Genomic DNA, 21,220 nt, shown 5'->3' on the forward strand with positions numbered 1-21,220 from the left:
ATATGTATCTAATATTTTAATTATTTTAATTTATATGGGTTAATTATTATTTTTGTGCAATTTAAAATATAAATGTAAATATATGTAAATATATCTATATATATATGTATATATATATATAAATATATATATATATATATATATATATATATATATAATACAATTATTTTTATGTTTAAAAATAAAAATGATATATTATAGAAATTAATATATTATTTTTAATTTATATTAAACTTTATTTATTAATATCATAATTTTTTATTATATAACTAATTATTTAAAATATATAATAATATGATAATTTATTTATTTTTCTAATAAAAAGAATTATTATATAATTTATATGAATTTTATAAATATTATAAAAAAACATTTAATAAAACAATGATAACAAAAAAAGCTTATCTTATTATTTTTTTTTTTTTTTTTTTTTATGATTTAAATTCAAATCTAAATCATTACTTCTACCTATTAGCAATGTTATCTTTATTAGTTTACTGTTATTATCCAATGAGTTAAGAAAGAACCAAATTGTTCTATATTATTTAAATAATGATTATAAAATCTTCATTACACACACTTTATTATAATAATTTTGATAATCTATAATTTTTAAATAAAAATTCCTCTACACAATTTATATCTATATTTTTTAAAATTCATATTAATAAATAAATCATTAAGTTTACTAAATGAATATTCAATTTTTAAAAATATAACCTAATAAAATATAATTGATATTATTTAAATAATTTAAAGGTATGTGAAAATAAAAAAATTGAATAAAATTATAATATTCATATTTTTTTATAGATATAAATATATATATAGACACTAAGAAAGAAAAAATATTTTTACATATAAAAAATTGAATGATCTATTATAAAAAATGATAAATGCTTAAAAATAGTAAAAATATTATTCAATCTAAAGTTAAAATATTGGCATTGGCAATATAAAATAAAAAATAATAGATAGAATATATAGATAATAAAATATATTTAAAAAATATATTTTAAATAAATGTTTTACAAGAATTCTTTTTCATTAATAGATAAATACTCAAAATATATTTAAAACATAATAAAAATAATATATATATATAAATAATTATTAACTATGTTGTAAATAAAAATATTTAATAAAGTTAATTATTAAAATATGAAATAAATTAAAGCATTAAATTATTAAAAATAAAATATTCGTAGATTTATACATAAAAATATATAAATTATATAATTTAAATAATTATAATTTTATATTTTTTAATATATATAATATATATTATATATATACATATGTAATTTTATTTTATTTATATATAATTTAATACATTTTTCATTATAAATCATACTTACAAATAATTATATTATATTTATATTAAATTTCATTATTTTTTATTATATTATAATGTATTAAAATTTATTAATATATTTATTATAATATAATAAAAAATAACAAATACATATATATATATACTTATAATATATATTATAAGTATTTAATATTGCAAAAAAATAAATATTTATATTATTTTATCATAATATAATTTAATATAAAAATTAATAAATAAAAAAAAGAGAATTTCATAAATATTTTTATATATGAGCCATTATATGAGCATTTCCTATATAATTATGAGGCTTAAGTTCTAAAGTAATAATTTTTAATCTTCTGGTAATTTTGAATTTTTAATTAAATTTCTTAAATCTTCTTTTAAACAATACTTTTACCTCTAGTCAAATCCTTAAGTATTTCATAAGGATTTTCTAATCCATATTTCCTCATGACTGTTTAAATAGGTTCAGCTAACACTTCCCAATGTTAATCTAAATCTTCATTCATTTTTTAATTATTTACTTCAATTTTATCTAAACCTTTAAGCAAGCTTTTGTAACCAACAACTGAATATCCAAAAGCTATTCCATGATTTCTCATTACAGTTGAATCACTAAGATCTCTTTGAAATCTTGATATAGGCAATTTTTAACAAAAATGATTTGCTATACTATTTGCAAGTCCTAAATTTCCCTCACAGTTTTCAAAGTCTATAGGATTAACTTTATGTGGCATTGTAGAAGAACCGACTTCGTTTTTTTTGGATTTCTGTTTGAAATAAGATATAGATATATAATTCCATATATCTCTTGAAAGTCCTAAATATATTGTATTTAATAAAGATAATGTATTATAAAATTCTGCCAAAGAATCATGAGGTTCTATTTAAGTTGTATAAGGATTAAATTCTAAACCGATACTCTGAATTAAATATTAATATAAAAAAAACTTATTAAATATAAAAATAAAAAATATACTTCAATAAACTCTTAACTTAAAGAAACCCAGTCATATTCTGGATAGGCAAATATATGAGCATTGAAATTTCCTACAGCTCCATTTAATTTTGCACTAAATTTAAACTTTGATAATAAATAAAAATTAATATTTATATTAAATAAATAAATATATATAAATTAAATATAAAATAATATATATATATATATATATATATATATATTTATTTATATTTATTAATAATATTTTTTACATTATTTAATTGTTTTATTTATCTGTTTGCTCTATAAGTAAAATTAGCAAATTCTTTTCCAACTGTAGTTGGTGAAGCTACTTATCCATGAGTTCTTGAAAGCATAGGCTTTTCTGCATACTTTATTATTTTTAATTTTTTTTTTTTTTTTTAAATTATTATTAAATTACTTTTTGTGATAATTCTATTAGTTTTAATTAAACTTCATCAATAGAATTCAAAAGATATTTATCTTTAGCTCTAGTAAGCATCAAAGAATATGCTAAATTATTTATATCTTCAGACGTGCAACAAAAGTGTACATATTCTTTTAATTAACTAAATACTGGGACTATTTTTTAAAAATAAATAAAATATACTAATTTTTTTTATTTATTTAAAAATTAATTATTTGTATCTAAAATAATAAAATAAAATATTTTTATTAACTTTTTTCTAATTATTCTTTAATATAATACTCAACTGCTTTTACATCATGATTTGTTACGTTTTCGATTTCTTTTACTCTTTTTGCAATTTCAATATCAAACTTTTCATAAATTTAATCAAGATTTACTAATAAAATAATATATTATTTTAGGTATTTTTTTAAAAAAAAACCTAAATCTAATGGAGATATTTTAACAATTTCACCTTTTTCATTTTTGACCATATTTTTATTTATCAAAAATAATAGCCATTTTATTTCTACTTTTATTCTATATTTAATTAGAGCTTTTTCTGAAAAATATTCTTTTAATCCGCTAATATTTTTTTCGTATCTTCCATCTAATGGAGATAGAGCATTTAAAGCATATTCATTTATTTAAATTGATGGTTTATTTCCTTTAATATTATTTTTATTAAATTTTAATTTAATAAATGCAATTAATAATATATATAAAATAAAATTTTTATATACTAAATTATATTCCTTACTAAAATATTAATTAAGTTATAAGGAATTTTTAATAATTCTTCTCATTTTTACTTTTACTATGAAAATATTTAAGTTTTTGTTATTATTTTAAATAAATAAAATTATAATAATATAATAATGTATATATAATTTATTTTTTTAAGAAAAAATATAATAAAAATAAAATCTAAAAATTAATTTTTAATTTAATATATATTCATTTTAATAATAAATAAAAAACCTATATTATATATAATTAATATAAAAAAAAAAAATTATATTTATTTTTAATTTACAATAAATAAATCATAAACAAATAATTATATATATATATATATTTTAAAAAATAAAAAAAAATGAGTATTTTTCGAAGCGAAACAATGGGTTTATATCATTTAATTCTTCCCTCAGAATCAAGTTGGGAAATATTAAATGAACTCGGAAAATTATCATTATTACATTTTTTAGATTTAAATCAAAATACTCCTTAATTAAATAGAACATTTACACCTTTTGTAAAGCGATGTGAGTAAATGTTAATGAAAATAAGCCAAATAAAACAATAATTAAAGGACTTTAATTTGCAAATAATAAAAAAAACTACTAAATTTGATAACTAAAAACTTTTTAATATTTTTTAATAAGTAATCGAGAACAAAAATAAAGCTGGTCATACATATTTAGAAGAAATAGAAACATAACTACATAATAAATATGAATAAATACAAGAGTAAATACAAAACTACGAAAATCTAAAAGAAAGATATATACATATTATTGAATATAAAGCAGTTTTGGAAAAAACTAAAATAATATTAGGAAATTAATATTTAGATTAAAATAACAAAAATAAATCATATGAAAATTATTTAGATATGGAAAATATAAATATTCAAAATTTCTAATAGATAAAAAATAATTAAGTAGAATTTAAACTTAACTATATTATTGGTACAATTGATATTTAGGATACTTTAAAATTTAAAAAATTAATATTTAGGCTTACTAAAGGTAATAATTGGACAGATTTTATTAATTTTGATTAATAAAAAATAACTTTTAAAGTATATTTTATTTTAATAAATCAATATTTAAAATATAATAAAAATATATATATATATATATATAAATATATATATATATATATATTTATTTATATATATATTTTTTTATAAAACATTTTTTAAATTTTTATTTATATTTTTATTTTTAATAAAAGGGTAAATGCACTTAAAAATCTGTTTTTGTTTCTTTAATTCCTGGATCATCTTAGGGATTTATCAATTCAAAAGTTTAAAGACTTTGTGATTCAATTGGTATATAAAGATATAATTATCCTTAAAACCATTAAGATTATGATTCAAAATGTAAAGAATTAGATTAATAAATAAAAGATGTTAAAAGCGTAATTTTTTATTTTATCAAAATAAATATATTTTTTTTTTTTATTATAATATAATTTTTATAATGTTAATTATTTATAAAAAATAAAGTTATTAAAATTGACATAATTATAAATTAATAAACTTTTATAAGTTTTTGTCGAAACTAATTCTAATTGTGAATACTCTTATATTGAAATACTTACCTAGTATGTTTTGAAAGAAAAATAAATTTATTAAACTCTTAATTTACTTAAAGTTTAAAATACTTATTATCACGGAAATTGTTGGTTACCAAAAAAAGTATATATTTAAATAACTTTATATTATATTATATATATATTTATATATATATATTTATATTATATATATATATATATATATGTAATATTTAAAAAGTAAGAAGAATTAATAATATAAGCTTTATAAACAATAGGTGCTAAAAATTAGAATTTACCAAATGGTTAATTATAAGAAATACATTAAAATAATTTAATACCTCCTACTTACTTTTAAATTAACGAATTTACTCATATATTTTAATTAATAGTAAATACATATGGTATTCCTCGATATTAAGTAATTTTTTAAAAAAATTAAATAAATAAAAAAAAGGAAATAAATCCTGGAGTATTTACTATAGTAACTTTTCCTTTTCTTTTTGGAGTTATGTTCGGAGATTTAGCTCATGGCTTATTTTTATTTTTTTTTGGAGCCTATTTATGCTATTATAGTGATTATTTTAAAAAAGCTATTAATAGTATATTCAAAGATCTTACTTAAATAAGATATTTGATAATACTTATGGGTTTTTTCGCTACTTTTTGTGGTTTAATCTATAATGATTTCATGTCAATTCCTTTAGATATTTTTGGTAGTTGTTATAATGTATTAGAAGATGGAAAAACAGAAAAAATAAAAGACTGTACATACACTTTTGGTAAGAAACAAAAAAGTAAAAAAAATATGTAAAAAAATTATAGGAATAGATCCAGTATGGGGACATAGTGAAAACGATCTTTAATTTTAAAATTCCTTTAAGATGAAAATGGCAGTAATAATAGGAGTTTTATAAATGAGTTTAGGAGTATGTATGAAAGCCTTAAATGCATTATATTTTAAACACAATTTAGATTTCTATTTCGAATTTATCCCTTAAATATTATTCCTTTTAGTGACCTTTGGGTATATGGACTTCCTCATTTACGTAAAATGGGGATAAGATTGGTCTTAAGTACTAGAAAATAAAAAATCTCCACCATCAATTATTAATTTAATGATAGACATGCCTTTAAATAATGCATATCCAGGTGAAATAACTGTATTTGGAAGAGGAAATGAATAATAATAAGTAGGAATATTACTTTTATTAATTGCTGTTTTATGTGTTCCAGTAATGTTATGTTTAAAGCCTGGAATTATTTACTTTAAATAAAAAAAGTATAATAAATTGCATTAAGTTAATTAAGTAAGTGATGATTTATTATTAAATAATAATAACGATAAATAAAATCTAATATAAAAAAATCATGTATACATAAATATTTAAAAATATTTATATATATAATAAATAATATATAATAAAAATTATATATAAATATATATATGCATTTAATTATATATATATATATAAATATATATTTATTTACAAATATATTTTTAAATATATATTTATATATATATTTATGTATAATTTTATATTTATTCTAATAAAATAGATTCTTGAATATGATCATATGGATATTAAAGAATCTAATTTTAATTAAATGGAAGATGATTTAGGAAAAGATTTAGAATAATTTAAGAAAAAAAATGATTTTATTAATAATATTTTATTAGAAAATCATATACCTTTAAATGATAATCATTCTGAATAAGATGAATAATTTGGAGATTTGGTAGTCCATTAAATTATTGAAACTATAGAATTTGTTCTAGGATCTATTTCTAATACTGCATCTTATTTAAGATTATGGGCCCTATCTTTAGCTCATGGATAATTATCTAAAGTATTTTTTGATAAAACTATTAAATAGCCAATATAGGAAAGCGATATTTTTGGAGTATCTTTTTCTATTTAATATAATATTTTATTTTTTTTACATAATTTTTTTTTTTTTATAAAAATATATATTAAGATTTTTATTGGATTTTTTATACTCGCAGAAATTACTTTCATGGTATTAATATGTATGGATGCTATGGAATGTTTTTTACATGCTTTAAGGCTACATTGGGTTGAATTCTAAAATAAATTTTATAAGGCTGATGGATATGCTTTTGAACCTTTTTCATTTAAAAATGCTATTATGTAAGACATAGATACATATTGAAATTTAATTTTATTTATTATTAGTTTTATAGATAATAAAATAATAATAAAGAATTTCGTATATTTAGAATGTTATATAATTTTATTGTTTATTTTTAAAAAAAAATTATTATAGTTCATAATTTCTTAATAAAATTTTGATATTCTTTAAATTAATAAATTAAATAAAGTTTTAATTAATATTAAAATATATTATATTAAATAATAAACTCTTATTAGATTATTTTTCAAAAAAAAAATTATATAAAATATATATTAAAAAAATTATTTATTATTTTAATAAAATAATTTATATTAAAAATATAAATATATATATATATATATATAAATTTATTTATATATTTTATTTAATATATAAAATTAATTATATAAAAATATCATTATTATTATTTTATTAATCTAAAAAACAATTGGATAATTTTTATTTTACTTTCTTTGATTAAATTTAATAAAATAAATGCCTTATATATATATTTTTTTTAATTAAATTATTTTATATTTATCTAAAAGATAAATAAATTTTTATTTATTTATATTATATCTTTATTTTTTTTATTATTATAAATTATTAAGTATTCCAATGAATTTCATGAATTTCAAATATTATTATTTTTTAAATGTTTATAACAAAGTATTAAAAATATATAAGTTTCGCAATTAAAATAAAATATATGCATTTTAAAATTAAAAAATACCAAAAAACTATAATTTTTACTTAAAATTATTATAGATAAGATAATTATTTAATACACAAAAACTATTTTTATATGATATAATATTTTTTTAATTTATAAAATTTCATAAATTTATGATATAATAATAGATATTTTTAAAAGAATTCATTAATCTATAAAAATGATATTTTTTTTATTGTATTAAAAATAAAATAAAAAAAATATACTAATTATTTATTAAATATATAATACCTATTATATTTATCTAATTTTTATTATATATCTATAATTTAATAATTTTAATAATTAAAATTTTATTTATTAATATCTTTATATAATTATTAAAAAAATTAACAATAAAATATTTAAAAATCCAATAATAAAAAATATGATAAGCCATCTAAAAAAATTAAGTAGATTTGAAAACTAAGCCCAATAGCTAGTTTAATATTCCATTAACTTCCTTAAACATGGAAACCCAAGTCAAAAAGTATTAGAAAGAGTCAAAACCTTCCATGCTGATTCAGTATTTACCGGAATTTCAGCACTAGCTTTAAGAGCAAATGCACCTGAAATATTAAAAAATGAAGCTTTAGAAAATTAAATTGGAAATTCAAATTAAGTATATATAAAAACTAAAAATATAAAATAATTTAAATAAAAGCCCAAAATGAATTATTCTAGATGTTTTGGTTCTGACTAGCAAGTTCCTGTAGAAAAAGCTGTTTGCGCAAATAGTTCGGCATCTAGAGAAGTAAACTATAAAAAAAATAAATATATATATATATATATATATATATATTTATATATATATATACATATATATATATTATTTTATCATAAAATAGTGTGATTTTAATGTAACTGTATTTGGCTATAATGAAACAGTTTAAGTATTAAAAATTATAATAATAATTGTTTAATAAAAAAAGGAAAATAGAGCTGGAGAATTCGGACATAATGACTATTATACTGCAGTAATAGCTGCCGCACATTAAAAGCCTGAAATAAATGGAAATTTGGTATTAAGAGCTATGGTTTTATAAGATGAAATAAGAGGTAGATTATGTGAATGCTTCCCTTTAAATAAATATAAGATAGATCATGTAGTTTATGGAGCTATTTCCACTATATGCACTTATGGAGCCTTAATGTGAGCTAATGTATTAGAAATAGAGCATGCAATAGGAATGTATGTATCACATATATACCTTTTAGAGCCATTAGAACAGGAAAATAACTTTCGGATTCTAAAGGTGCTTCAGCCGCCTTATCAGCAGAAGTAGCTTTGATGTGTATAAAAAGAGCCATGAAAGGCTTCATTGGTCCTATGGATATTTTTAGAAATCCTGAAGCTATATTTAGATTATTCAGACCCACATAAAGTGATAATGAATCTCCTTTTGACATATATTTAGCTGAATCAGGTGATGATTTTGCTGTTATGGTAAAAAAATATATTTATAAATGTATATGAAAAAAAAATAAAGGGAATGCATTTTAAATTAGGATTATATGAACATTAATCTGCTAGTGCTCTAGAAGGTATTTAAAGATTACTTTTAGAAAACAAAATCTAATTCCATAAAGATAACTTTGATATAATTAAAAACATTAATATAGTAGCTTATTAACCAGCTTTCGGTATTATTGGCAATCCAGAAAAAAGATATGCAAAAACAAGGTAATCTGCTGATCATTCTATGGTTTATATAATTTCAACTTTATTAAGAAAAGCAATTGAAAATTAAGATTTTTTATAAAAACTTTAAACTGTATCTAATCTAGATGAAATTTGGAAAACACTCATTTTACTCCCTGAAGATTACTCACATAAAGCAATAATACACCCCAAAACTAGAATCTTGATTGATAAAACAACTTTCGAACATGGAGGTTAGGAATATGATGATAAATATCCAGAAGGAATACCTACTAGTATTAAAATTACTTTAGAAAACGGAAAGATTTTAGATTCAGGATTAGTTATGTTCCCTGCTGGACATGCGAAAAATTAACAGGCTGATTTGCAAGCTTTATTAGAAAATAAATTCATGCTTTTGGGAAATATTGCTTTGGGAAGTAAGGATAAGAGTAGTGAACTAATTAAGAGACTTATGAATTTAGAAAAATTAAATAATTAAGAACTATAAACTATTTATTGTTGTGATATTGTTTATTCAAAAATTTCAATTGATGATGAGAATTATTGAAAAATTCTATTATTTTAATCAAATTTTTTATATATATAATATTATTAAGTATTTATTTTGTTTAAATATATTTATATTTTAAAATTATTTGATTAAAATAAGATTATTATAATATTTTATGTTTATGGTATTATATGATTAATAAATTAAGAATTATTAAATTAATATTTATCGAAAATTAAAATTAATTTTTTTATAAATTAAATATAAAAATATACACAATAATTTTTTTCAGGTATAATTAAAAAAACTAAGAAATAAAAAATTTATAAAATATGGAATAAAAATTTATAAAAACAAATATAAAATTAATAATAGTATATTTATTATAATTTAGATGATATATTAAAAATAAAAATTATTTCTTAAATAGTTTATATATTTTTTTTTTATTAAAATTAAAATATTTTTATTATTATTATTATTATTATTTATATTATAATTATTATAATTTTTATCTTTATTATTATTATTATATTTATTATTATTTTTTTTTAATTATTTTTACTTTTTTATTATTATTTTATTTATTATATTTTTATTTTTTTATTTTATTTTTATTATTATTTTACTTTTTAATTATTATTTTATTTATTATTATTTTATTTATTTTTATTATTATTATAATTATTTTTTATTTTTATTTTTTTTATTTTTTATATTTTTTTTTTATTTATTTTATTTTTTATTTTATTTTTATTTCACTTTATTTAATTTTTTTATTTATTTTCTATTTTTTTATTATATTGTCTTTGTATGTCTTTGTAGTTTTTTTTAATTACTAATATATTTTCTTATATTTATTTTTCTTTTCTCATATAATTATATATTTATATTTTTAAGAACTATTTTTTTTTTTTATAAATTAAATATTATAAATTTATGATTATATATTATCTAACTTTAGCTTTTTTTATATATTTATTTGAATTATTTTTTGTATTTAACATTTTTTTTATATTCTAATTTATAAATCAATATTACAAATATTATTTATTTTTAATATCTTCGTAAGAATAACTTTTTTTTATATTTCTTATATAAATAAATTTTTTTATTTAACTAATTATTTTGCATTTAAAATATATGTATATTTTTTTTTATTTTTTATTTATTAATTTTAAAATCATTTATTTTATTTATATTTTTTTTTAAAAAAAAATATTTAGCTTTAATTTCTAAATTAATTAAAAATATAATTGTTTTATTTATGATTATTTTATTTTATTATATATTCGTAAGTATATATTTATTAAATAAAGGATAAAAATTAAATCAAGTAATTAATTAATAAAACAATACTTTAAAATTATCAGTTTAAATTTGTTAAGCAAATAAAATTATTAATTGATACGTATTTTAATTTTATTTATTATTTAATCAAAATATATTTTATCTATATATATATATATATTTATATAAATTAATAACTATAAAAAAATATGGATAATTAATCTAAATGTGACAATTAAAAAAGTGGACTATTAAAAACATTTATCTTAATATTATATACAAATATAGTATTAAATATAGATAATGGAATTATACCAGCATCTTCTTAATAAATAAAAGATAACTTTAAAATAGATAATTCTTAGTTTGGTCTTTTGGGTACTTCAATGTATTTCGGAGTTATTTTCGGAGGTTTTTTTGCTGGGAAGTTATACTTAAAAAATAATTCTAAGACCATATTATTAATAGCAATTCTTTTTTAGACATGCACTTTGTATTTATTTACATTTTTTACTTAAGTTTATTTTTTGTTTGCTACAAGATTTCTTACAGGAATTTGCTAAGTAATTAAGAAAAGAAACAAAAAATTACATATATTTAAAAAAAAGTACTAAATTTAAAAATTAATGTATAAAAAAAATAAAGGTATTTTTATTAGTATTTTTCCCAGTATGGATTGACGTAAGAAATAAACAAATAAAAAAAATAAAAAAAATAAAAAAAAGTTAAAAGGAAGTTAAAAAAAAACACTATGGTTAACATGTCTTCATTTAGGGGTTCCATTAGGAATTTTTACAGGATATACATTAACATCATTAATATCATAAACATTAAATGTAAATAATAATACTATATATAAAAATTAAAAAAAATAATAAAAAAAAGTATAAATGGTCATTTTACATATAATCAATTTTAATAATAATAAGTTTCCTTTTAATATTAATTCATAAAACCGAAAAACTTTCCTTAATAAAAAATTAATAAAAAAAGCCTAAAGCATCCCCAAATAACTCTCCTGAAGCCTAAAAAAACCAAAGCATGATATACCAAATGGATCCTCCATATTCACCATACGAGATAATAGACGAAAACTATCAGTAACTAATCCTTGAGAAAGAGCAAAACATTTAATCAAAATCCTATTTTTAAAACCTAAAAGAGATTTTAAAGACACCCATATACCTCTTATCAATATCTACAATCAGTTTATTATATTTTATAGTCACCGGAATTCAATATTGGATGTCTGATTATTTCCAAAGGGTCCTAAACGTTGATAAATATAACACTATGGTGTCTTATTCTTTAGTTTCTTTAACTGCGCCTACTTCAGGAGTAGTTTTTGGTGGTATATTATCACATAAATTGGGAGGATATGAGCATTTTAATACTAAAAAAATCTGCTTAATATTATCTATTTTGTCTTCCTCAGTAGCCTGTCCAGTTCCTTTTGTTGATAATTATATATATGTGTCAATATTGATCTGGTTTTTATTATTTTTTGGAGCTGGAATGGTTCCTGGATTAACAGGGATGATGACTAGTTCTATTTAGAAATATTTAAGGCCTTTTGGAAATTCCTTTTTTTAAATTTTTGCGGGTTTGTTAGGGTTTTTACCAGCTCCGGCTTTATATGGAGTTTTTTGTGATAAAATAGGGCAAAGAGCTGGAATGTTTATGCTTATGTATGTTAGTTTTTTTGGAGTTCTCTTGAGTTTTTTGGTATTCATAGTAGGGTTTTTTGAAAAGAAAAAATAAGAAATAACAAATTAAGTAATAAAAGAAGAAGTAACAGAAGATGATAAAAGTGTAGGTGTTTAGATAAAAATAGATAGTACTATGAATGAAGAATACAAAACAAGATGTTGTAGTTAAAAGTAAAGTGAAAAATTTAATGAAAGTTCAGATATAAATATATTTGTTGTTAAAAAAATAAATCATCAAAATGATAATAATGAAATTTAAGAGGCATTTCTATAATGATAAACTAAAATAAGAGCTTTTTTTTATTTTTTATTACATTTTATGTTTATATTTTTTTTTTGAATATTATAATTCTTATATTAGATTATTTACTAATAAAAATCTTTTAATAAAATTATAAATTTTTTGAATATAGAAATTTTTAATATGATGTAAAATAAATTTCATTTTTATAATTATTATAAAAAAAAATTAGAAATTATATATATATATATATATATTAAAAATAATTATATATTTATTTATATATTATTTTATTAAATCTGTTTTTTATATTTTATTTTAATCTTTTATATATAAATAATAATTAATTTTTTTATTTATAAAATATAAAACAATAATAAATTTCACATAATAACATATATATTTATATTTTTATATTGTATATTTTTTTTTATTTAAATTTCTTTAATATAATTTTTATTTTGTTGATAAATATAAAATACAAAATAAAAATAAAAATTATTATATTTAAAGTATATCGGATAAAATGAATAGAATAATAAAACAATTTAACATAAAAAATATCCAATATTTTCGAAACATAGAAAAATAAAATTACTTTAAAAAGTTGTGTGAAGATTAAAAAGCTCAGATATCTAAAATCGATACTATAAACAATTTAAAAAAATAACCAAAGGATTACTTTTATTAATTAAGCATAGGATTATTTATAATATCAATAAATGTAGTAATATTTAATAAAGCATATAATATATTTAATAATTTTAATAATCCATATAAAAAACAATGAACATAATTATTATTTATTTATTTTTTTTATATTTTCTATTTAAATAAATAAAAAATGCAAATTTAAAAAATATATATTAATTTATTTATTTTTCTCAATTTTTCCAATGTAAACCAGCGCAAGCTTTTTCTACTTCCTCAATTGTTCTTGGGACATTCGTAAAATTGATATATCCAGTCTTTGTAATACAGATTCCATCTTCAAGCCTTACACCTCCTACTTCCTTATATTCTTCTATTTTTTCTTTTACCAAATATTTACATTATTCCTAATTATTTAAAGCTTTTTCAATAATAAGTTCTTTGAAATAACATCCAGGTTCAACAGTAATACAATTACCGGCCTAAAGAGTTCTTCTTGTTCTCAAATTTTTAAGTCCAGCCTAAGAATGTCTTTCAGGATGTCCTGGATTATATCCACCGACATCATGTACACACAAACCTTTTTTATTAATAAATTAAAAATAAATAGATATATTTAAAAAATAAAAAATACCAATAAAATGTCCTAATCCATGTGGGAAAAATACCGCACCAATTCTTTTTTCAATAAGTTCTTCCATTGGTGCATTTACAACAATACCGATATTAATCAAATGTTTAAGGATAGTTTTTTCAGCCAACAAATGCATATCATCCCATTAAACTCCTTCTTTTACATTATCCAAAACATTTTTATAAGCCTCATAAACTGCTTAATATATATGTTTTTATTTTTGAGTAAATTTTCCATTAGATGGGAAAGTAACAGTAATATCTGAGCAATATCCATTATATTTAGACCCCATATCGTTAAGAATCAAACAATTATCAGCAATCAATTTTGTATTAGCATTATAATGTAAAGTAGCATTCCCTTATCCACTTGCACATATACAATCATACGCCTTAGCTTTAGAACCGCATCTTTCTTAAACATGAAATTTAAATAATGATTCCATTTAATATTCTTTTAAATGAGGATATGTATTTTGCATTACACGAACATGGGCATCTGAAGAAATTTTATTTATGAACATTAATTATTCGATTTCTTCTGGGTGTTTGATAGTTCTTAATTCATTTAATGTATGATATAATTAATGTTTTACAATCTTGTATTTTTCCAAAAAATCAAATGTAGGCAATGAAGGACGTAGTCCACTGTCAGAATTTTCTCCATCATATAAATGTATTTCTGAAGGCTTTTTTTCTTCGAGGTATTTATTCAGTTCTTCTACATAAAAACAATCATTTATAGCATAAGTTTATCTATTTTTTTTTTTAATTTTTTTTTTTTTTTTTTTACTTAAAATAAGATTATCTGTTTACAACCATCCATATTTCATATGCTTCTGGGATATTCGGGCAAAACATAATAGCTTAAGAAGTATCGAAATCAACTATTCCATAACAATCTGTTTCTTATGCACCAAACAAATAATGAAAGTTAGCTTCTTATTAAGGCGTTTCTTCTATATCTTAATCTTGTATAGGTTTTGTTATTTCAGATTTAAATAAAGCTATAGAATTAGCAGGTAATTTATGTTGCTAGTGCATTGCTTGCGATAATAATTATCGTGTTTTTATATGGAATTCTTTTGGTAAAGGAAGTTAAATAGGAGGATTCAATAAATGTTCATTTTCTTTACAGGTGTGATTAGTTTACATTTTCTTATTTGTATAATCTTAATTTTTATTTAACAGTATTAATGTTAAAATTTTATAAATATAAAAAAAATATAAAACAGTCTATATAAATAATAAAAGAATATATAAAAATAAAAATTAGGTATATATCAATAACACGTAAAATTTTATTATAATAAATTCTTTTATAAATATAATATAATAAAACATGTTCATATAATATTATAAATAAGTATTAAAAAAATAACAAATACTTTAAAATTTGTATTTATTATTAATATTTTTAATTATTTTATTATAATATATATACATATATATTTTTTTAAAAATTTATTGCAATGTAAATAAAATATATTAGATAATACTATATTATATTATTATTATTATTAAAAAAATATTAAAATTGATTCAAAATAATATTTTTGCATAATGTTTTTAATTAAAAAAAAAAATAAAAAATTATTTTTGTTAATATAAATAAAAAAAAAATATATTTTATTAATAATAATTAATTAAATAAAAAAATTAAAAAAAAAAAAAAAAAAAAAATAAGTATACTAATAATGATATAAAATCCATAAATAATATAGAAAGATGAAATTTAAGTACATTTATTATTTAATTATATTAAAATAAATAATATTAATTTCATAAAATTAAAAAAAAAATATTTTTAAAATATACATATAAATATAATTTAAAATTTAATACTATTATTTTATTTAATATTTTTTTACCTTATCATAATTAATATATTTCAATAATAAAAAAAAAAAAAAAATTAAAAAAAAAAAAAAAATAGGATTTTTTCTTAACTGAAAAATAATTTAAATTAATTTCTGATTTATTACCGAAAAGTTATTCTTTACAATTTACAGAAAAATTAAAACGCAAAAAAAAAGCTATAAATTTTTACATAAATACTTTAGTTACACCTAAACCTTTAAAAAAAATTAAAAGAAACCACTCCTAAACTAAATATCCTAACAATTAAAATTACCAAAACCTATTAACATGTTTACAAAAACATCCCTAAGCTGGACCATTTTTATAACCTGTAAATCCCCAGTTATAAGGATGCCCTGATTATTTATAAATAATTACACATCCAATGGATTTATCTACAATATAAAATAACCTAAGATAAAACAAATATAGATCAGATAAATAATTTTTATAAGACATTCGTTAAATATGGTCTAACAGCTATATTTATAATCCAAAGTCTTCTTATTTATACTAAGTAACATTATAAATGGACTAATTTTTCGAATAAAAAGTACAAGAAATATTCCAAAATAAAAACAATAATCCTTTAGTAAATTTACACAATCAAGTTAATTAATTATAAAAGGAAATCTCTGGAATGAACTCTAAATCTAAAACACTGAAGGCTTTTAATAATTAAAATCTTTCATATTTTTCAACTCAAAAATAATAGAAAATTAATACTCCGATGAATCCAAATGAAAAAAAAACTCTTAAGTAAAATATACTTAAATTACCTGCTGATGCCTATACAGGAGTTTGGGAAATACTTAAACAAGAATGCAATACTAGAAATTAATAATTGTCTTTTGATATTGATGCTTTAAGTGTGAGAAAAGTTCGAGAACTTGAATAATATGTAAATATGAGACTTAATAAACACTAAAAAAAGTTAGTCAAATTATAATAAAAAACCCAAAAAAAAAAAAAAGGAAGCGATGAGGAAAATTCTATAACTTTATAAAATTAACCTTTAATTTAATAAGGTATAAAATTAAAATTATTTTTAATTTTTTTTTTAATATAAAATTAATTTATTTTCTTTTTATACTTTTAGAAAATAGTGGTGTTAATATTTCTTAAACTATTTGAATTAAAAATATTAAAATTATTTGAATCCTATATTTATAAATAATAAAGAAAAATATTCATTATTTTCCATAATTATTAAAAAAAATATTCGAGTAAACATATTAATTACTTTTATTTTTTATTCGTTTATTTTTTATTTTTTTTTTTCTAATAATAATAATAATTTCCTTTATTATATATATTTTTTTTTTATTTATTTTAAATTTTATATGAAAAAACTAAAAAATAAAATTTGTTTCATAAAATATTCATGTATTTATTTAAAATATTATTGCGGATGAAAAAATAAAAAATTAAGAATAAAAAAAAATGTATAAAATATTAAAAATTAATATCATATTATTTAAAAATAATTTATTATACAAATAAAATAATATTTTATATATTATTAATTAATAATTTTTTTATTTATGAATTATTTTTTTTTCTATTATTTAATTTTATTAAAGAAAAAATAAACATAGTTGAATAAATACATTATCACTTAAAATTTTAAACATAATATAAAATATAGATAAAATAGTATAAATCAGTTTAAAATTTATTAAAAAGTAATATGCTTAATATAATTATTTGATTATTTTATTTCATCATTCAAATATTTTATGGAAACAATATAAAAAAATGTATAATATTATATTTATATATTAATTAATTATAATTTTATTTTAAAATATCTATTATTAAAAAAAACTTTAATATTTCTTATATATTTATATTTTAAATATAATATCATTTAATAATGTTCTTATTTAATAAAAAATATAAAAAAATTGTTATAAAATTTGAATTTTAATAAAAATTTTCTTTTAATTTTTTAAAAATACAAAAGATTTATATTTTAACAAAATTTTTAATTTATTCCAAATTAATTATTAATTTGTTATATTTAATAATTTAGAAATAAAAATTGAATAAAAATATTTAAATTCTTTTAACAAATATTTTGTGGCGTTCAATATTCTATAATATATTTATTTAGAAAATATAATCTTTACTTTATGTAGAAAAATATATATATATATAATAAGTATTTAAAAAATATTAAAAATTAATATAATGAACTAAACATTTATATTATTATATATACTACTAATAATTATAAACTTTAAAAATTTATTTTAAAGTTTTTCAAGATTATATAACCTATATTGTTAAACAAAGGCAAGAACTTATGTAGTTCTTACCTATGCATTTCCCCTTAACATTTGAACCTTAAAAAGTTCAATATATGTACACTATAAAAAATTTTGTTTTGCTTTAAAAGTACACTCTAGTAGGATAATGGCGAACTCACGTAGATAGATGTTCCAGCTCATTTTGAAGAAGGATGAAACATAAGGAGAAAAAATCTTAAAGAAATTGTTTTACTTTTAGTAATAATAAACATTAGTGAGTAAGTAAAGAAAAATTGTGACAAATCTAGTATATTTCAAACTGGGAATAAAAATGTGAGAATATTCATTAAGATGGTTTTTGTTGATGTTATAAGGACTGATTGGTATAAATAATGGCTTAATTAAGACATTATTTTAAATAAAGATGAAAAAGGAGTTAACAATAACCTTGATTATATAAAGAAACTTGTGAGTTTTTAGATTTTAAAATTTCTACTATGCTATGGACATGAATAAACAGATTCGGTTAATAGATTTATGATTTATATTAATATTTTTAATTTAGAATTATAATTATTGTAATATAATAAGTTCTAAATTGATCTTCTAATTAATTTGGATTAAGTTCCATGAATTCAGGTCTTTGGTTTTTGTTACTCTTCCTAAACCGAAAAATAGATAAGGGTTTCCGGTTTGATTTTATGCGATTATTGATGAAGATAAGTAAGATATTATTATAAAAAATAATGATTATAATTTGATAATTTTAGTTTTTTTATATGAAAATATTTTTATGTGAAAATAAAATTAATTATAAATACTTTTATTATATTATTAAAAATATTTTACAAATATATATAATTATTTAATTTTTTTTATTTATTAAAATTAATTAATTTATTTTTATTTGATATCTAATAATTATTATAACAAGTAATTATTCTAAGATAAAAGAAAAAAATAATATAATTCATAATATTAATTGAATTAAATTAAACAAACAAATAAATAGATAAATATAAAATATAAAATAAATTTGAAATAAAAAAAAAAAATTAAAAAAACTTAAAATATGTAATATTAATTCTTTCATCCAGTTTACTTAAAAGAGCAATAAAAATTTACATTCTTAATGGTAATAATAGAAGTATTTTGCTTATTCAACCTTTACTTTTTCGGTTCTTATGATTTCTCAAATACTGAAAATCACCGTTTTCAAATATGACAGGGTGCAAATTTGATGATATTCATAGGATTCGGACTATTAATGTCTTTTTTACGCAACTATCTATTAAGTACTCTAATATTAACATTTTTAGTTGCTTTTATGTCATTTTAAATATATCCAGTATTCTCTCAAATAATCAACTGTTCATGGCATTTAGATATTCCATATCAGATCATGTTCAATGTTCGAACATTAGCACTAACATCTTTTTCATCAGCTACTGTTTTGATAAGTTTTGGAGCATTAATAGGCAAAATAACGCCTTTTTAATTAATGCTGATGACTTTAATAGAGACATTTGGATATTGCATAAACGAAAAAATCGCATTTGAAATGGGACTTGCAGATGTAGGAAGTTCAGCAATAATTCATATATACGGAGCATTTTTTGGCCTAGCAGTATCAAAAATATTATCTCCAAAAGAAGCTTTTGAGAACAAAAAAACAGAAGCTAATTATATCTCTGACTACATGGCAATGGCTGGAACTTTGATTTTATGGGTCTATTGGCCTTGTTTTAACGCAGTCCTTACCGAAGACAATAGCGAAACATAAAATAGAGTTTATGTAAATACCGTTTTGGGGCTATGTGGTAGTTCTTTTATTGTATTTATTTGCACCATTCATTTAAGAAATGGTTAAGCTAAATTTAATATGGTTGATTTATAAAATGCGGCTTTAGCTGGAGGTGTTGCTATTGTATGAAAAATTAAAAATATTTATTTATATTTATATAATTTTAGGGTACAAGTGCTAATATGAATATTACACCTGGCACAGCTGTAATTATAGGTATGTTGGGAGGATTAGTATCAAATTTCGGATACGCTAAATTATAAGGTTGGATTCTATAAAATATTGGTATACATGATGTTTGCGGTATTTTAAATTTACATGGATTACCAGGAATTATAGCAGGAATTTCAGGATTTATTATTACTACGAATGCAGATTAATCTATGGATAGTCCTGAAGTTTTAGCTCAAATATATCCTAAATATAATTAATAATATTGGGATGCTTCTAGATAGAGTATCATATAATTAAGCTTTTTATTGATAAGCCTTTTTTCATCTATTGGGTTAGGTCTAATGACAGGAACAATCCTTAAATACACAGGGAAGCTTTAAACTTATTTTTATGATGATAAAGAATATATCTAATTATAAGAATATAAGTATGAAGATTTAGAAGAATTAGTCAATAAAATTGCTGAATTAGGGAATTAGGTTTAATTTTTAAATGATGATGAAAATAAAGAGAATATTGAAATGAAAAAAATAAGCAATAAATAAAATATTACAAATAAAGAATAAAAAAAAGAAAATGATATTTAATAATTATTGATTTGATTTTTTTATAAATA

At 17.8% G+C, this 21,220-nt stretch overlaps 6 protein-coding genes across 6 annotated transcripts, besides 42 other annotated features; 4 read left to right on the plus strand and 2 right to left on the minus strand. All coding sequences in view use genetic code 6, as the record gives it.

Annotated features, from left to right (window-relative positions):
- The first annotated feature begins 64 nt into the window (after positions 1-64).
- Positions 65-150: a microsatellite.
- Positions 79-157: a microsatellite.
- A 46-nt stretch (positions 158-203) lies between these two features.
- Positions 204-291: a microsatellite.
- A 975-nt stretch (positions 292-1,266) lies between these two features.
- Positions 1,267-1,300: a microsatellite.
- A 38-nt stretch (positions 1,301-1,338) lies between these two features.
- On the minus strand, positions 1,339-3,512 carry IMG5_192770 (hypothetical protein; the record flags this gene model as incomplete). Its single annotated transcript, XM_004025025.1, has 5 exons — positions 1,339-2,259; positions 2,316-2,420; positions 2,549-2,668; positions 2,719-2,879; positions 2,978-3,512. The coding sequence occupies 5 exons, from the start codon at positions 3,510-3,512 to the stop codon at positions 1,339-1,341; spliced, it is 1,842 nt and encodes a 613-aa protein (XP_004025074.1).
- Positions 2,430-2,519: a microsatellite.
- Positions 2,437-2,518: a microsatellite.
- Positions 2,448-2,518: a microsatellite.
- Positions 2,456-2,513: a microsatellite.
- Positions 2,464-2,528: a microsatellite.
- A 290-nt stretch (positions 3,513-3,802) lies between the features above and the next one.
- Positions 3,803-10,047, plus strand: IMG5_192780 (v-type ATPase 116kda subunit family protein, putative; the record flags this gene model as incomplete). Its single annotated transcript, XM_004025026.1, has 14 exons — positions 3,803-4,510; positions 4,666-4,851; positions 4,940-5,131; positions 5,228-5,407; positions 5,444-5,768; positions 5,812-6,359; positions 6,547-6,891; positions 6,967-7,139; positions 8,252-8,456; positions 8,499-8,588; positions 8,683-8,727; positions 8,767-8,987; positions 9,053-9,281; positions 9,325-10,047. The coding sequence occupies 14 exons, from the start codon at positions 3,803-3,805 to the stop codon at positions 10,045-10,047; spliced, it is 4,170 nt and encodes a 1,389-aa protein (XP_004025075.1).
- Positions 4,554-4,611: a microsatellite.
- Positions 4,554-4,620: a microsatellite.
- Positions 5,151-5,212: a microsatellite.
- Positions 6,361-6,469: a microsatellite.
- Positions 6,379-6,532: a microsatellite.
- Positions 6,380-6,511: a microsatellite.
- Positions 6,385-6,469: a microsatellite.
- Positions 6,416-6,534: a microsatellite.
- Positions 6,911-6,949: a microsatellite.
- Positions 7,399-7,544: a microsatellite.
- Positions 8,056-8,120: a microsatellite.
- Positions 8,609-8,664: a microsatellite.
- Positions 10,048-10,096: 49 nt separating the features above from the next.
- Positions 10,097-10,137: a microsatellite.
- Positions 10,138-10,451: 314 nt separating this feature from the next.
- Positions 10,452-10,748: a microsatellite.
- Positions 10,452-10,749: a microsatellite.
- Positions 10,455-10,749: a microsatellite.
- Positions 10,455-10,795: a microsatellite.
- Positions 10,507-10,795: a microsatellite.
- Positions 10,532-10,790: a microsatellite.
- Positions 10,796-11,474: 679 nt separating the features above from the next.
- IMG5_192790 (major facilitator superfamily protein, putative) lies at positions 11,475-13,357 on the plus strand. The gene is made up of 5 exons (XM_004025027.1): positions 11,475-11,523; positions 11,569-11,843; positions 11,926-11,961; positions 12,006-12,116; positions 12,166-13,357. Exons 1-5 carry the CDS (start codon positions 11,490-11,492, stop codon positions 13,264-13,266), a joined length of 1,557 nt encoding a protein of 518 aa, XP_004025076.1. The 5' UTR covers positions 11,475-11,489; the 3' UTR covers positions 13,267-13,357.
- Positions 11,862-11,903: a microsatellite.
- Positions 11,969-12,004: a microsatellite.
- Positions 11,975-12,004: a microsatellite.
- Positions 13,358-13,507: 150 nt separating the features above from the next.
- Positions 13,508-13,565: a microsatellite.
- A 63-nt stretch (positions 13,566-13,628) lies between these two features.
- Positions 13,629-13,658: a microsatellite.
- A 308-nt stretch (positions 13,659-13,966) lies between these two features.
- IMG5_192800 (metallopeptidase family m24, putative) lies at positions 13,967-15,707 on the minus strand. Its single transcript, XM_004025028.1, has 3 exons — positions 15,308-15,707; positions 14,516-15,270; positions 13,967-14,461 (listed from the first exon to the last, which is right to left on the minus strand). The coding sequence occupies exons 1-3, from the start codon at positions 15,667-15,669 to the stop codon at positions 14,115-14,117; spliced, it is 1,464 nt and encodes a 487-aa protein (XP_004025077.1). The 5' UTR covers positions 15,670-15,707; the 3' UTR covers positions 13,967-14,114.
- Positions 15,272-15,305: a microsatellite.
- A 451-nt stretch (positions 15,708-16,158) lies between the features above and the next one.
- Positions 16,159-16,198: a microsatellite.
- Positions 16,163-16,200: a microsatellite.
- Positions 16,201-16,260: 60 nt separating this feature from the next.
- Positions 16,261-16,325: a microsatellite.
- Positions 16,326-16,412: 87 nt separating this feature from the next.
- Positions 16,413-16,448: a microsatellite.
- Positions 16,414-16,447: a microsatellite.
- Positions 16,449-16,475: 27 nt separating the features above from the next.
- On the plus strand, positions 16,476-17,645 carry IMG5_192810 (hypothetical protein; the record flags this gene model as incomplete). The annotated part of the gene is made up of 2 exons (XM_004025029.1): positions 16,476-17,402; positions 17,474-17,645. Coding segments are annotated over 2 exons (960 nt in total), but the record flags the coding sequence as incomplete, so codon positions are not given.
- Positions 17,618-17,655: a microsatellite.
- A 222-nt stretch (positions 17,656-17,877) lies between these two features.
- Positions 17,878-17,926: a microsatellite.
- A 1,472-nt stretch (positions 17,927-19,398) lies between these two features.
- Positions 19,399-19,430: a microsatellite.
- A 703-nt stretch (positions 19,431-20,133) lies between these two features.
- On the plus strand, positions 20,134-21,206 carry IMG5_192820 (hypothetical protein; the record flags this gene model as incomplete). Its single annotated transcript, XM_004025030.1, has 2 exons — positions 20,134-20,553; positions 20,598-21,206. The coding sequence occupies 2 exons, from the start codon at positions 20,134-20,136 to the stop codon at positions 21,204-21,206; spliced, it is 1,029 nt and encodes a 342-aa protein (XP_004025079.1).
- Positions 21,207-21,220: the final 14 nt, after the last annotated feature.

The sequence above is a fragment of the Ichthyophthirius multifiliis genome, assembly GCF_000220395.1.
Source record: "Ichthyophthirius multifiliis unplaced genomic scaffold scaff_1120509251385, whole genome shotgun sequence".
In the NCBI taxonomy this organism is placed as follows: Eukaryota; Ciliophora; class Oligohymenophorea; order Hymenostomatida; genus Ichthyophthirius; species Ichthyophthirius multifiliis.